Source organism: Pan paniscus, chromosome 1 (genome assembly GCF_029289425.2).
Source record: "Pan paniscus chromosome 1, NHGRI_mPanPan1-v2.0_pri, whole genome shotgun sequence".
In the NCBI taxonomy this organism is placed as follows: Eukaryota; Metazoa; Chordata; class Mammalia; order Primates; family Hominidae; genus Pan; species Pan paniscus.
In genome coordinates this window covers 77,364,887-77,380,342 of record NC_073249.2, presented here as the reverse complement: position 1 = coordinate 77,380,342, position 15,456 = coordinate 77,364,887, and the positions used below count along the sequence as shown (strand labels likewise).

Sequence of the window (15,456 nt, the reverse complement as noted above, 5' to 3'; positions counted from 1 at the left end):
GCATGAAATGAAAATAATGTAGACATTGATGTCGTTGCATTTTTAAAGATTATAATAAAATGAGACAAAAAATGTTTAAATTGTCATTTAAAAATTTCTTATCCCCAGAAAGACATCCATAAACCCCAAGGTGAGAAAACAATACTTTAGACAGTTATGTAAAGCCTGTTCTGTGTTTTGCCTGTTTATACCTAAAGACTACATAGCAAGCAAATCAGTGAGTTGCACATCCTGTAGATGAGCGCAAAGAGAAGAGTAAAAAATAACCAAACACTGTACGTGAGAAGTCATAATCTTTAAAGATACAGGATTTGTCTTAAGAGTAATGGCTTTAAAAACTGGATTATAATCCAGGTAACATCAACCTTCAATAGATATACATTCAGACATGCTAGTGCCAGATAAAGTGGCTAATGCCTGTAATCTCAGCTAGTTCAGAGGCTTAAGCAGGAGGATTGCTTGAGGACAGGAGTTTGAGACCAGCCTGGGCAACATCACAAGACCTTGTCTCTTAAAACATTTTTTTAATTAGCTGGGCATGGTGGCATTCACCTGTAACCCTGCTACTTGGGAAGTTGAGGTAGGAGGATTAGTTGATCCCAGAAGTTCAAGTGAGCTATCATCACACTACATGACTGCAGCCTGGGCAACAGAGCGAGGCCCTTTTTCTAAAAAAAGTAAAAAATGAATAAATAAACATGCTAAAGTATTCCTTGATTTTGAAAAACAAAACAAAACCAACCAAATACAAAGAAAACTCCAGAGGCTTTCCCCAATATCAATTTAATTCATAAATTTAGTATTAGCCCTCCAAAAAACTTCTTTTCAGTGAAATGTTGATTATTAGCAAATTTATCTGATTTCAGGAGGAAGTCTTGTCTCTGTGATTAGAATATTCATGAGCAATCAAATGGCCAGTAAGTTAATATCAGAACCTAGCTGAATGTCTGGAAAACCTACAAGTTAGAAAACCATTCATGGGTGCTCACTTTAGTAGCACATATACTAAAATTGGAAAGATATAGAAAAGATTAACACAGCCCCTGCACAAGAATGACATGCAAATTCAGGAAGCATTTTGTATTTTTCTGAATGAGAAATTTAATAAAGAGATACATATTATAAAAAAGAACTAAACAGAAATCTTGGAGCTGACGAATTCAATGATTGAAATAAAAAATACAATTGAGAGATTCAGCAATAGACCAGATCAACCAAAAGAAAGAATTTTTAAACTTGAAGGTGACTATTTTGAAATAACCCAGTCAGAAAAAAAGAAAAATAAAAAAGAATTAAGAACGCCTACAGGACCTATTGGGACACCACTGAGCAAATATTCACAGTATGAGAATTTCAGGAAAGGCATAGAAAACCTATTTAATGAAATAATAGCTGAAACCTTGGCATGTCTTGATAGAAATATAGATATCTAGATCCAGGAAACTCAAAACCCCAAATATATTAAGTTCAAAAAGGTCCTCTCCAAATCACATTATAGTCAAAGTAACAAAAGTCAAAGACAAAGAATTCCAACAATAGCAAGAGAAAAGTGTTAAGTCACAGATAAGGGAATCCCCATTAAGCTAACATTAGATTTCTCAGCAGACACCTTATAGGCTAGGAAAGAATGGGATGATAAATTCAAAGCCCTGAAAGAAAAAAAAAAGATGTTACCCAAGAATACTATACCTACAAAATCTATACTTCAGAAATGAAGGGGAAATAATGTCTTTCCCAGACAAACAAAAACTGAGGAAATTCATCACCACTAGACCAGCATTACAAAAATTATTAAAGAAGTCCTACACATGGAAGCAAAAGGATGATAATTCTACCATCCTAAAAACATGCAAAAGTGTGAAACTCACTCATAGAGCAGATACACAAATGATTAAGGGAAAGGAATTTAATCTTATCATGTCAGAACGCCACCAAACTGCAAAGATAAATAATGAGAGAGGAAAAACAGAAACAAAGGATATACAAAACAATGAGAAGACAAAAAAGATGACAAGATTAAGTCCTCTCCTAACAATAATAACCTTGAATATGAGTAGATTAAATTCCCAAATTAAAAGATATAAACAACTGGCTGAATGGTTAAAAATCAAGACCAAACTACATGCCGCCTACAATAAACTCACTTTACCTATGAAGATACTCATAGACTGAAAGTGAAGGAATGAAAATATATATTCCATACAAACAGAAACCCAAAATGAGCAGGAGTACTGCTATGGTTTCACTGTGTCCCCACCCAAATCTCACCTTGAATTATAGTTCTTATAATTCCCATATGTCTTGGGAGGGACCTGGTAGAAGGTAATTGAATCATGGGGGTGGTTCCCCCATGCTATTCTCATGAGAATGAGTAAATTCTTACAAGATCTGATGGTTTTATAAGGGGCATCCCCCTTTGCTTGGCTCTCATTCTTCTTGCTGCTGCCATGTGAAGAGGGACATATTTGCGTCCTACAATACCCCACTCTCAGCATTGCATAGATCACCTAGGCATAAAATCAACAAAGATACATTGGATTCAAACTGTACTATAAATCAAATGACCCTAACAGACATTTACAGAACATTCTATGCAATAGCTACAGAATATGTGCTCTTCTCATTAGCACATTGAACATGCCCCTGGATAGATCATATGTTAGGCTACAAAACAAGTCTCAACAAATTTTTAAAAATCAAAGTCATATGAAATATATTTTCTTATCACAATGGAATAAAACTAGAAATCAAAATCAAATGGAACTTTGGAAACTGAACAATTACATGTAAATTAAACAACATGCTCCAAAACAACCAAAGGGTAAATTAAGAAATTAAGAAGTACATTAAAAAATTTCTTGAAACAAATGAAAATATAAACATAATATATCAAATCCTACACAATACAGCAAAAGCAGTAGTAAGAAGAAAGTTTATAGCAATAAACACCAACATCAGAAAAGTAGAAAGATTTCAAATAAACAACTTAATGATGCACTTCAGGGAACTAGAAAAGCAAGAATAAGCCAAACCCAAAATTAGAACGAAAGAAATAATAAAGATCAGCGCAGAAATAGAGATTAAAACAACAATACAAAAGATCAAGGGAACAAAAAGTTGGTTTTCTGAAAAGGTAAACAGAATTGACAAACCATTAGCTAAACTAAGACAAAAAGACCCAAATAAATAAAATCCATAATGAAAAAATGAAACATTACAACTGATACCACAAAAAAGAAATATTACAACTGATACTTCAGAAATACAAAGGATTATTGGAGACTATTATGAAGAATTATATACCAAAAAATGGAAAACCTAGAAGAAATGGATACATTCCTGGGCACATACAAGCTACCAAGATTGAACCAGGAAGAAATGGAAAACTTGAACAGAACAACAATTCAGTAATGAAACTGAGTCAGTAATTAAAGTCTCCCAACAAAGAAAAGCCCAGGACCAAATGGCTTTGCTGCTGAATTCTACCAAACCTTAAAAGAAGAATTAACACCAATTCTTCTCAAACTATTTCAGAAAATGGAAGGGAATTTTTTCAAACTCATTCCATGAGGCCAGCATTACACTAATACCAAAACCAGAGAAGGATGCAAGAAAAAAAAGAAAACTACGGGCCAATATCCCTGATGAACATAGATGCAAAAAGTCTTGACAAAATACTAGCAAACTGAATACTACAGCATATCAAAAAGATTATACACCATAATCAAGTGGGATTTATCTCAAGGATGCAAGGATGATTCAACATATACAAATCAATAAATGTGGTATATCACATCAACAGAATGAAGGACAGAAACAATATAATCATCTCAATAGATACAGATAAAAATTTTTACAAAATTCAACATCACTTCGTGATAAAAACTCTCAATAAATTAGAAGGAATTTAACTCAACACAATAAAGGGCTTATATGACAAAACCACAGCTAACATCATACTAAACAAGGAAAATCTGGAAGCTTCTTCTCTAAGAACTAGAACAAGACAATGATGTCCACTTTCTCTACTCTTATTTAACATAGTACTGGAAGTTCTAGCCAGTACTATTTGGCAAGAGAAAGAAATGTGGCTAGTTCCAGTTGTGACGTGCTGTAAGTGTAACATATACATTAGATTTCCAATACTTTCTACAATAAAAGAATGCAAAATATCTTATTAATATATTTTATTTTGATTAATTGATTACATATTGTATTAGTTTGCTAGAGATGCCATAACAAATTATCATAGACTAGGTGGGTTAAGCAAGATAAATGTATTTTTCACAATTCTAGAAGGTAGAAGTCGGAGATCCAGGTGTCATCAGGTTGGTTTCTTCTGAGGCCTCTCTTCTTGACTCATGTCATCACATGATCTTCCCTCTGTGTGTGCCCATGTCCATATTGCCTCTTGTTATAAGAACATCAGTTATATTGGATTTGGGCCCACCCTAATGAAACCATTTTAACTTAATTACTTCTTTTAAAACCCCGTCTCTCAATATAGTCACATTCTGTGGTACTGCTGGTTAGGGCTTCAACATGAATTTTGTGGGGGACACAACTCAACTCATAATGCCTGTCAAAATAATAATATTTTGGACCTATTTGGTTAAAAAAGGCAGTATTAAGGTAAATTTCAACACTTTATTGTTACTTTTAAAAATATGGCTACTAGAAATGTGGCTTGCATTATATTTCAATTGGACAGTGCTGGATTTTATTTCTTTGGGACACCAAAACACTGTATCATCACCTGTTGAAAGAATAAGAAAAAGTTCTCATTTTAAATAATTTGCCATTTTCTACTATATTTCCCTTTTAGTACTAAGTTTTATTTTGGTACTGCTAATAAGCAAAAGCAGTGAGATGGTATATAAAGAAGATGAAATGTACACAAAGAAAATTAGACCAGAGTTCTATTTTGATCTTACTATCTTTATGATCTCAGGCATAGCCCTTACCTTTTCTTTAATTTCTTCTTTCTACAAAAGAGAGGATAACAGCCGACATTTGTTGAGTGATTATTTTGTGCCAGGTACTCTTCTGAATTTCTACACTACTAATTTATTTAATCCATACAAAAACCCTTTGAAGATTTTAGGTAGTAGTATTACTCTATTTGAGAGAAAACTGAAGCACACAGAGATTAATTAAACTGCCCAAGACTCCAGAGTTAGTAAGTGGTAGAAGCAACTGGTCTAACTCCATACCATATCATTTATTTCTCCCTGTACTTCTGTCTCACAAGATTTTTGTGAGGATCTACTGAGATGGTATATGTGAAGGCATTTGAAAACTGATGACTGTTAATTATTTTCTTTGTCTGCCTTCCTAAGAACATTTCAGAGAAAGCTATTATTTTTCTCTTTTGACCAGCAAATCTATATATCTTTCTTTACAGCCTGGTAATTTCAGAACGAATAGAAGTGTTTGTATCTGTGGGTTTGACACACTACTGAATCACAAAGTCTTTGGAATAATTCTCAAAAGCCATCACTTTTAGCCCACTTTCTCATTCATTAATGCTCTATTCTTTTTCTAGGATGTCTAGCAGAATTCTCTTGAATTCTTGCAGTGAATTGGTGCTCCTTAAATACCTGCTATTTTGGAATAGCTTTGACTTAAATACATTTTCCTTTTCTCGCAGTTGCAAAATGTCAGGGCTGACAACTGAAAGGGCTTCTGAAGATTGTCAGTGTTCTCATATTCAGATAGGTAGCAAAGAATCTGACACATTTGGTGTAATAAACCCACAAATGTTCATTAGTAAGATTGTAGCCTGATTTATTTCTCTGATTTAGAAAACACGCTTAAAGAAGGAGAGTCTGTCTGCAAGGAACCTTCTGAATTCTTTTTTTAATTCAAGCTCGTATATATAAATATTGTAAACTCAGATGTCGCTTATGTCATTTACATCATTTATCTCAAATAATAAAAATGGTTCACTTTTTTTGAGCACTACTATATGTCTGACACTGTGGTAAGTGCCTTTTCTGCATTATTCTCACTTGGTGATATCACACCTGCCCTGTCCTATAAAATGTATAATGTGCATATATTACCTCCACTTATAAGCACAGAAATTAAGGCTTAGAGAGGTTGAGTAACTTCTTAACTAACCTCACTAAAGTCACAAAGCTTATTAGTGACAGAGCCAAGATATAATACCGGTCATCTAATTCCGTAGTTCATACTGTTAATCACTATTCCACATATCCCTCAAACCAAAGTGGATTGAGCATTCAGGGTATTCTAAGTCAGGCGGATATTTTTATTTATTTTTATTTTTATTTTTTATTTTTTTTTACTTCTTTTGTATTTATTTATTTATTTATTTTATTATTATACTTTAACTTTTAGGGTACATGTGCACATTGTGCAGGTTAGTTACATACATATACATGTGCCATGCTGGTGTGCTGCACCCACTAACTCATCATCTAGCATTAGGTATATCTCCCAATGCTATCCCTTCCCCCTCCCCCCACCCCACAACAGTCCCCAGAGTGTGATGTTCCCTTTCCCGTGTCCATTGAACTCATTGTTCAATTCCCACCTATGAGTGAGAATATGCGGTGTTTGGTTTTTTGTTCTTGCGATAGTTTACTGAGAATGATGATTTCCAATTTCACCTATGTCCCTACAAACTTATATTTGATGAATGCTGCAAATAGGTGTATGATCCAGTTTTTCTTATAGCTTCTGTAATTTGGTAATTCTCCTACAGATGGCAGAATATGGTATTCACAATAATATGAAAAATATAATTAAATTTGACAAGAATTCTATTAAAACAGCAAGATTTACCATCCAGAATTATTTCATTTATTTTTAATTCATCTTTTATCTTAATCAAACGTACCACCTTGATGTTATGTGAAGCTATCTTATATGCTACCTTAAGCCATATGCATTCATTTATGAACCCTCTAAAACTATGTGTCATGGCCTATTTTATGTTTATTGCCAGGTAGTTTATAAGTGATTAAAGAATATTGCTAGAAATTATATTTAATTAGATAGATAATGTTACCATATCACTTTTGATTCATTTGGCCCCCAATGTAGTATGAAATCTTGTAATTATTATTATTATTATTATTATTATTTTTTTTGGAAAGAGAGTCTTGCTTTGTCACCCAGGCTGAAGTGCAGTGGTGTGATCTCGGCTCACTCCAACTTCTGCCTCCCAGGCTCAAGTGATCCTCCTACCTCTGCCTCCTGAGTATCTGAACTACGGGCATGCACCAGTATGCCTGGCTAATTTTTAAATTTTTTGTAGAGACCAGGTTTCATCATGTTGCCCAGGCTGGTCTCAAATTCATGAGCTCAAGTGATCTACCCACCTTGGCTTCCCAAAGTGTTAGGATTACAGGCACAAGCCACCATGCCCTGCGATGAGAATTTTTAAGAAAAGCCATTTTATCAAATATTTCATTTAACTAAAACACCTTTAATTCAGAAAGCATTATATCTATTCTAAAAGTGTTTATATGGATTAAATAGACATAAACAATTGGCAGAGGAAAAAACATAGTACTCACTAACAATAGTATTTGTAGAAATTTTGAAGCCATGGTTAAAAAAAGAGAAATTTGAGGGAAAATGTAAATACATGCAGTAATAATGCTTTCTTAGCAAAATTCGCATCTTTAGTCTCCTGTCACCTTATTGCTTTGTAAAGAAACATCTTGATCCCAGTCATAAAAGTCATTTAGACTTATAAACTCATTAATGTTTACTAGCAGTTGCAATCTGATTTCTTCTCCTAAACTACTTTAAAAATAGTCTAAGGAAAAAAGCTTTTAAAAACCAACATCAGCTTTATCTCTTACACCTCACGTAATACTTACAAATCTTATTAATAAAGCACTCAGGACAATCTGATACACTACAAAATTTAAAATAATACAGAATTGTTTCAAATAATAATTGCATCCTTCTATAAAATTTGCCTTAGAATAGTTTTAATTTTTATTATAAATGCAGCCATAGTTGTTGATCTTTAAGCAATCTTGACTCTCTTTGTTTTTGCCACTTTATAAAATGTAGACAAATCTGATAGCCAAGGTAAATATCAGAATTAGGGTAAAGCAAAGATAGTTTTGTTTTTTTGTACTTTACATCCTCCAGATTGTCAAACAGGCAACATACACACACATTCAATTTCAGAAGAATGAGAGAGAGAAGTAACAAAAGAAAAAAAACTCCAGACCCAATGATTATTACTCCAAGAATATAGATCTTTGTCTAAGCAATCTTCTTCTGAATATCAGTAGTTATAGAACTCTCAGTATATTTTTATCATCTTCACAAAGTTATTTTTCTGTAAACTAAAGGTTTGCCTAAATTGAGATAAGCTCCTTTAAATTTTAATTTATTTTTTAGTTGGGTATGAGCATTTACAGTGACAGAAGAAGTTCTGGTTTTGGCAACTTTGGAAGTAGCTCCCCAACTTTGGGACATGTACATGTTGTCTGTATGATGACTCAGCTGTGGTCTGGTGCTATTATCACATAATGTTCTATCTTTGAATATTGGAAACAAGAAATTTGCAACAGCTCAACCTAGCAAATTTCTTCTGATTTTGTTTTCATCTTTCCTTTCAACAAAAATTAACTTAAATTTCCTAAAACAGCCTTCAGGTCTTTTTTTAATCTCGATCATCTACTAAGGCTCTTGGGCCCTGGGAATGTCTGAGAAGGTGCACTCAGTAATTCATGTGTAGGAATAGTTGAAAAAGTTATCTTCAGGCCTTTCGGGAGTTCTGTAGTTGGATGTAGGTGACAGCTTTATCAACTACAGTATTCAGTGAACATCAGGGAAGCTTAAAACCCCTGATTATAGCTGCTTTTTTAACGGCTTCGTTTTTCTTCTGTACTCCAGAAAGAAATGATTCTACTCACAGAATTTTACAGTTGTGTGTGGTTTTTTTGGTTGCTTTAATGCTTTGTATTATTTTGTTTTTTACTAAGAAGTTTTTACATGTAAAGCAAGTGTAATTGTATTTACGTTGAACTTTGAAAGATTTTCTTCCTCATAATGTAAAGAAAAGGTAAATAAGATCAACTGCATACCTATGCTATTATTTTGCTATGTAGTTTATTATGACGGCCCATGCTGCTTTCATATTATTTGAATTTTATTGCCCCTGCTTTCTCTAGGACTTTATTAACTTTGATATAGTGCATCTATACTCATCCATGTAAATGATTTTGAAGAACAAAACAATTGACAGATTTTGCTTTACAATATCTGTGATTTTCGTTTCATACCTTTGTCCATCTTTCAATCTTTGTAAACAGACCTAGTTCTTTATTGCATAGACCTTATAATCCCTTAATACCCTGATTCTAAACTGAATGAGCTTTAAAAGTGCCTGTTAAACAAATAGTATAAAGGATACAATAATTTAAAATTTCTTTACAGTTACAAGTTTTTAGGTGATGGAAGTAGAATTCCTAAAATATAAATTACTCTTGTGTCATTTTCCCCCTAATCTTTAGGTGTTATCTTCTTATAAATGAAACCACGGGGGTTTTTCTTGTGATTATAGTATTTCATTATTTGAGTATGTAAACATGATGATGATGGTGTTACAGAATTAACAGCAGCAGAGGAATCGCTCTGAGTCAAAAACAGCCTTCATCATGATCAATAGCACAATTGTTTTATGTCTGTAAGGCATTTCTCATAGGACTATATTTGGTCATCCTGGTAGCTTTTGGAAACACATGTTTTGTCTCACAGTATTTGTAGATCACTGTTGGTGGTGGGGTGAGCATCAACACTATCTTAACCCATACCCTTCCAGCCTCATCAAATTAGAAGTGAATGATTGGCAGTGGAGAGAGGTTTTCAGTGAAACCATTCTTGATAATGTAGGGCTGGAAAAATTCACAGGTACGTTACCATGGTAACAGTGTTTTCATCGTGATGACCTGATTTACTAAGAAAAAGTCTTCAAATAAGTCTATGACATGATTAAATAAGAAATTAAGGAAAGGGAAAAGACAAAAACAAAACACCTGAAAGACATTCCAGTCAAGCCCAGTGCTTCTATAATAGAAGCCCCAAGGTATGGTGAGAATTATTTCTGATTCAACACTTTCATTCCCTCACCTGTTAAAGTAGTAAACCTTTAAAAGAAAGCTTTTAAATTAAAATTTTCAGCTACTTGGGAGGCTGAGGCGGGACCATCGCTTAAAGCCAGGAATTTGAGATAAGCCTGGGAAACATAACAAAACCCCATCTCTAAAAAAAAAAAAAAGGCAAAATTAGCTGGGCATGGCATGTAGTTACAGCTATATGGGAGGATCCCTTGAGTTCAGGGGTTCGAGACTGCAGTGAGCTATGATCACGCCACTGCACTTCAGCCTGGATGACAGGGCAAGACTCTGTCTCTAAAAACAAAAATAATAATAGTAGTTATAAAAATATGTTTTAAATAACTTAAAACTTTATATAACAGCCTGTTTCTTAAATACCATGCAAATAATTTCGGAGAAAGTAAGTTATGGTAATTTTTATAAATGACTTCACATTTACAATGCTGGTGTTTTTATTGGTTAAATTAGATTTCTCAATAGCTATTTTTAAAAACTGCAATAGGAAGGACTGTCTATTGTATTTTTTAGAAACAAGCTGGTTTCTACAATATTATTCACGTTTTTTAAACAGCATCATTGAACCTGCACATAAAAGGTTAAATGTTTGCAGATCATTCTTTTTTGCCTCAAAGATCAGAGACAAATTACTATTTTTATTTTACATTCCCTTGATGAGGATAATGATAAACAGCTGTCATTTCAGTGCTTCAACTGCAAAGAACCTTATTGCAATCCTATAATTTAAACAAAGAAAAAATATAGTCATACACAATATACATACAGAAAAGAGCACAATGGAGAATTTGGTTAGAACTGGGGTTAGAGAAAAGGAAGTGTTGCTCTCTGCAATTACTCACGTAAAAGAAAAATTCCATTTATATGCATTTTTCCCATTCATTTTAGACATTGGTAGAAGGGGCAGTTTACTGCTTCTTTTTTTCTAAAATGAGGAAATAAATCAAATTTGCATACTGAACTCTGTGACTCCCCATCATGTCCACTGTATTATCAGAATAGTTAAGATTTGCATGTCACTACATGTCTGCAAGTATTTCCAAAAGCTAAGAAGAATTTCAAATTGTTTTACTGATTATTTACTAAAGCCTCTAAATTTTTTTTAATGCTAAGAATTAAACCAGAGTTCTCTATTCACTCTGACACTTTGTTTTCTAATTGCATCTGGTTTCAAAAAGTGAAAGTCAGTGTCTTTTGCTTATTTTGATATGCAAAAAAGTGAAGCATGGCTACATGTTAAGAAAGCTGTAAAATGGGGAAATTTAGTGTTTCTATATGAAAATGTGGATGCTAATATAATTTTCCTGGTGTTTCATATTCCTAGAGGTGAATTTAACAAGTTATTTATTCTGCTTTTCTCCTTTAGCTCAATTATTTATTTTTTATAACTATCAGTACTTTAAGGAATTTTTCTAGAAACTCTCTTTATGTTCTGGTGTCTTAATACCTAAGGAAAAAATTGACTTAAAATAATATTTATCTAACATTTATTGAACAAATTTCAGTTCTCAGAGCTTGAATATATTCTTATATGGGTTGACAATAACGATGATACCCCTGTCCTAAGGTTGTGCTACAGATCTATATAAAGTACATAGCACAGTACCTGGAATACAATATTTGCTCAATAAATGTTCCTGGGAAGTGGTAGTAGGTTTATGCTGAAATGCCATTACCTGGTACTGCTAAACACAATGGCAAAATCTAAAATCCAAGAATGTTTTAGATCAGAGAGACAAATGGAATTGTGTTGTATTCCTAATGGAGGCTTATATTTCTTTATATAGAAGATGTTTTCTTCAGAAAGCTGTAGGTCATCATCTGCTCTCATTGATATATATCTCATATATATATATATATATATATATATATTTCATAATCACTTTATCATCCTCATTATCAAGTTGTAGTAGCTCCTAACTCCTCAACTTGGAATTTCTCTGGTCTGTGCTTTCTCTTACAAGTAGGCTTTCCTGGAGGCCCTAAATGCACTGGAGCCTCAGAAATGTCCTCATACTGTTGTCCCAAATCATGAGGTCATGCTCTCAGGACTGGGAAATGAGTTGAGCATGCATTATTTTAATGTGTTTTTTAGAACAATAGACATTTCTGAGTGACAGAAGCCTACATAAATGATTAGAACCAATTCTATCATTATTGTTGATTTTGTGGCCCATCAATATGCTTTTCACACAAGCATATTGATTCAAAGGAAAGGCTTATCATTTAATATCCAGTAAAGCTATTTAGCACAGTGCTATGCCTAGAACTGATTGGATGATTGAAAACCTGGCAGATCAAAGTATGTACATTTCCAAAGAAAAGCACTTCGTGTCTACATGGAGGCAATAAATTATTTCCCCATTTTACATTCATAATTAAATCTTTCCAAATGCTAGAAAGTAGCCAGACCACTAACAATAATACCTGTGTCATGTTCTGGGGCTTAGATGGTTCAAGCTGATTTGAAATGGAGACCATTTGTTCTAAATTGATTTCAATGCCAAGCCAATAGGTCAGCCCTTAATGATGAAGAAGCCATTCCAGCTCAGCCTCTGGTGGATAAGCCAACATTAATTAACTCAAGTCTCATAGTATAGGAAACAGATGCTTTTCTCATGTTGCACAAATAAATTCTTTGTGTATAGATGTGTTCTGTTTTATTCAAAGAATAACAAGTTGGAAGTAATAATTGTAAGTTTTTCACAAAGGAGCCAGTCTTTAGTAGTGATGACAGAAGCATGAATTTACGTAACAAATTCCAGCAAGTGCATGGAAGAATAAATTATCTTCTATATCTCTTATTTTGGCTTCAGGCCAGCCCTACACAATTTAGCTTTGAATGTGGGAGGATCCAAATGCTGATCCATCCCAGAGCAGACCTAGAAGTGCCAGAACAATACCAAGGTTATTTCTAATCTATAGCTTCCCTGGAGACTCCTCTCAGAGGTTTACATTTGCATCATATGTTTGGATTCAATTCTTTGGCCAGCTTGCAAATGGCTTAAGATTAGATTGTTCTCTGGAGGTATGTTGTTAGGTACACTGTTTATTTGGTTATTCATCTCAACCTTCATTCAGAATTAGAATACTTACTTGCTTTCCCTAGAATGTGGCAGGCTAAAAATTGAGTAATAACTGCAGGTTCCCCCATCTCCTTTCAGAACCAGTGGATGCATAAGATAAAAATGTTACCATCTACTGATATAAACTCCAACTATGCTAATCAGAAGTTGATAATCTGATAACGACTGACATTTTATTTTCTTCTGAGTGAATATGAGATAATCCATGGTTTGTTTCTCTTCTTTTAGGCTGAAAATGATGAGAATGGCCAAGCAGAAAACTTTTCCATGGACCCACAATTGGAGAGGCAAGTGGAGACCATTCGCAACCTCGTAGACTCCTACATGTCCATTATCAACAAATGTATCCGAGATCTAATTCCAAAAACAATAATGCACCTTATGATCAATAACGTAAGTGATTATAAACTACCTCCATTTAACTTCTAACCCATCTGAGTGTGGAAGTTGCACATATTATCTTCAGCTTCTTTGTGTATTTTCTGGATAGTTCAAATAATATTACCCAGGTTCATCATTTTCCATTAGACGTGATATGTGACTGACCAGTGAAAGAGAACTTAGGGAAGAAAACTTAAAACTTCTAGCTATAGGACTGAGGTATTCCCCATTGGCTGTCTTCTAGAAGAGTGTGAGTTTGCTCACAATAAAGCAAAACAAAAACACCATAATCCTGGGCATCATGTAAATTAATTGCAAAACCAGCAAAGAAACCAGATGCCCTGGCTCCTAGACTTTGAGACTAAAGGCAAAGGATATATTTGTTCCTATGCCCATGCGTGTGCATGCATGTGCACACACATATATAAAATATGTTAATATGATTATTTTCAGCTTCTAAAATCTATGGAATGCTATTTTAACCTGGGAAAGGGCTTCTTGCTTTATCCCCTCGGATTAAAAACTCAGTGAATTTTATTTTTCTAAGGTAAGGATGCTATAACCTCAAATCTGAAAATCCTGCTTGACTAGCCATCAATGGGTCTAAATAACCTTTTCAAGGTTATTTATAGTAGTCAGAGTATGATACTTAAATTATGTTTGATTTAGTTCTTTTGGTAGTTAACTTTTTACAGTACAAATAATACCACAAGTTATTTGAGAAATAGTCTTTTAGATAAGATAGGTTATAATGAGGTGTTTTATAGGGGGCTTTTCTGAATCTTGACAAGTGAGACACCAATAATTTTATTCCTAGTTATCTTCTAAGGACATCTTTTTATTTAATCCAATGATAAATTATGAGCATTACTTGTAAGAAATTAAAATTAGATGGCAAAGTAGTAAAAAGAGCCCCAAAGTAGAATTTAGGAGAAATCTGGGTTCTAAATCTGGTTCTGCTACAGACTCTGTTGACCTAAGGTGAGTCTCTTTCATGTGTCTGTTTCCTCCATATGTAAAATACTAATTGTAGTAAGTGTATCTGACTTAGGGATTTGTTCCAGAAGATGGTACAAATGAAAGTACTGTGAAAAATATAATTGTAAGAAATTAATATGGCTGCCTATTTAAGAACTGTAAATAGCCCTTGTTCATATTTCATGGTTAATTTCAAAATTTTATTTCTAAATATGACAGTCCGTTCATTGTCCATGATCTCTGCATTCCTTGACTGTAAGCAACCCCAAGTACTCATGTGAACAATCTTATTTTTAACTAACACTATTTTCATACATGTATGTATTCAAACAAGGTTAGCTGGATGCTTTGAAGAATCAGCAACAGGTAAGCAATAAATTAGAAATGTGGAAACTATGAATTGTATTCTTTTGACCAATGGCTTTCTGTGTAACCTAAAGCAAATCATTTCGCCCCTTTGAGTTGAAGTCAGTCTCTTCTAAAACTACAGTGAGGTACCTCACAGAGCCATCAGAGATTATAATAAAAGTGGCTATAAGCCATTTAGAAAAATATAAAGTACTAAACAAATAGTCTGTGTATTTTTAAAATTACCTTCTTCATTTACTTAAATGAATTCAGGTTGTTTTGCTGTGGTATATCCAGGCACTTGCTTATTTAAACATTTTCCTGATTAAGGATCATTTATCTTTTCACTGTTTCACCGAGAGTCATTAGTGCTGCCATCAGTTCAAACGCTACTTTGCTCTGCACTATATTAAATCATCAGCACAGGAAATAGCACTTCCTGCCTATAGCTGTGAGGAGTAGCTTGACACAAATTAGCTAAAAGGAAAAAAACAAAAACAAAAAACCCCTATTGCAAATCTATCCTACTTTCACCT

The 15,456-nt window shown here is 33.7% G+C and overlaps 1 protein-coding gene and 1 non-coding gene across 8 annotated transcripts in view; both read left to right on the top strand.

The window, feature by feature from the left end:
- DNM3 (dynamin 3) overlaps positions 1 to 15,456 on the top strand; it is a 583,300-nt gene that overhangs the window by 530,561 nt on the left and 37,283 nt on the right. For all 7 annotated transcript variants that reach the window (XM_055111556.2, XM_034940650.3, XM_003824660.4 and 4 more), the window contains one exon: positions 13,442 to 13,606. In XM_055111556.2, the coding sequence (XP_054967531.2) occupies positions 13,442 to 13,606 (165 nt within the window). The remainder of the gene's footprint in view (positions 1 to 13,441; positions 13,607 to 15,456) is intronic.
- Positions 982 to 1,088, top strand: LOC112438285 (U6 spliceosomal RNA). The gene has a single exon (XR_003026741.1). It is a non-coding gene; the product is annotated as a U6 spliceosomal RNA (small nuclear RNA).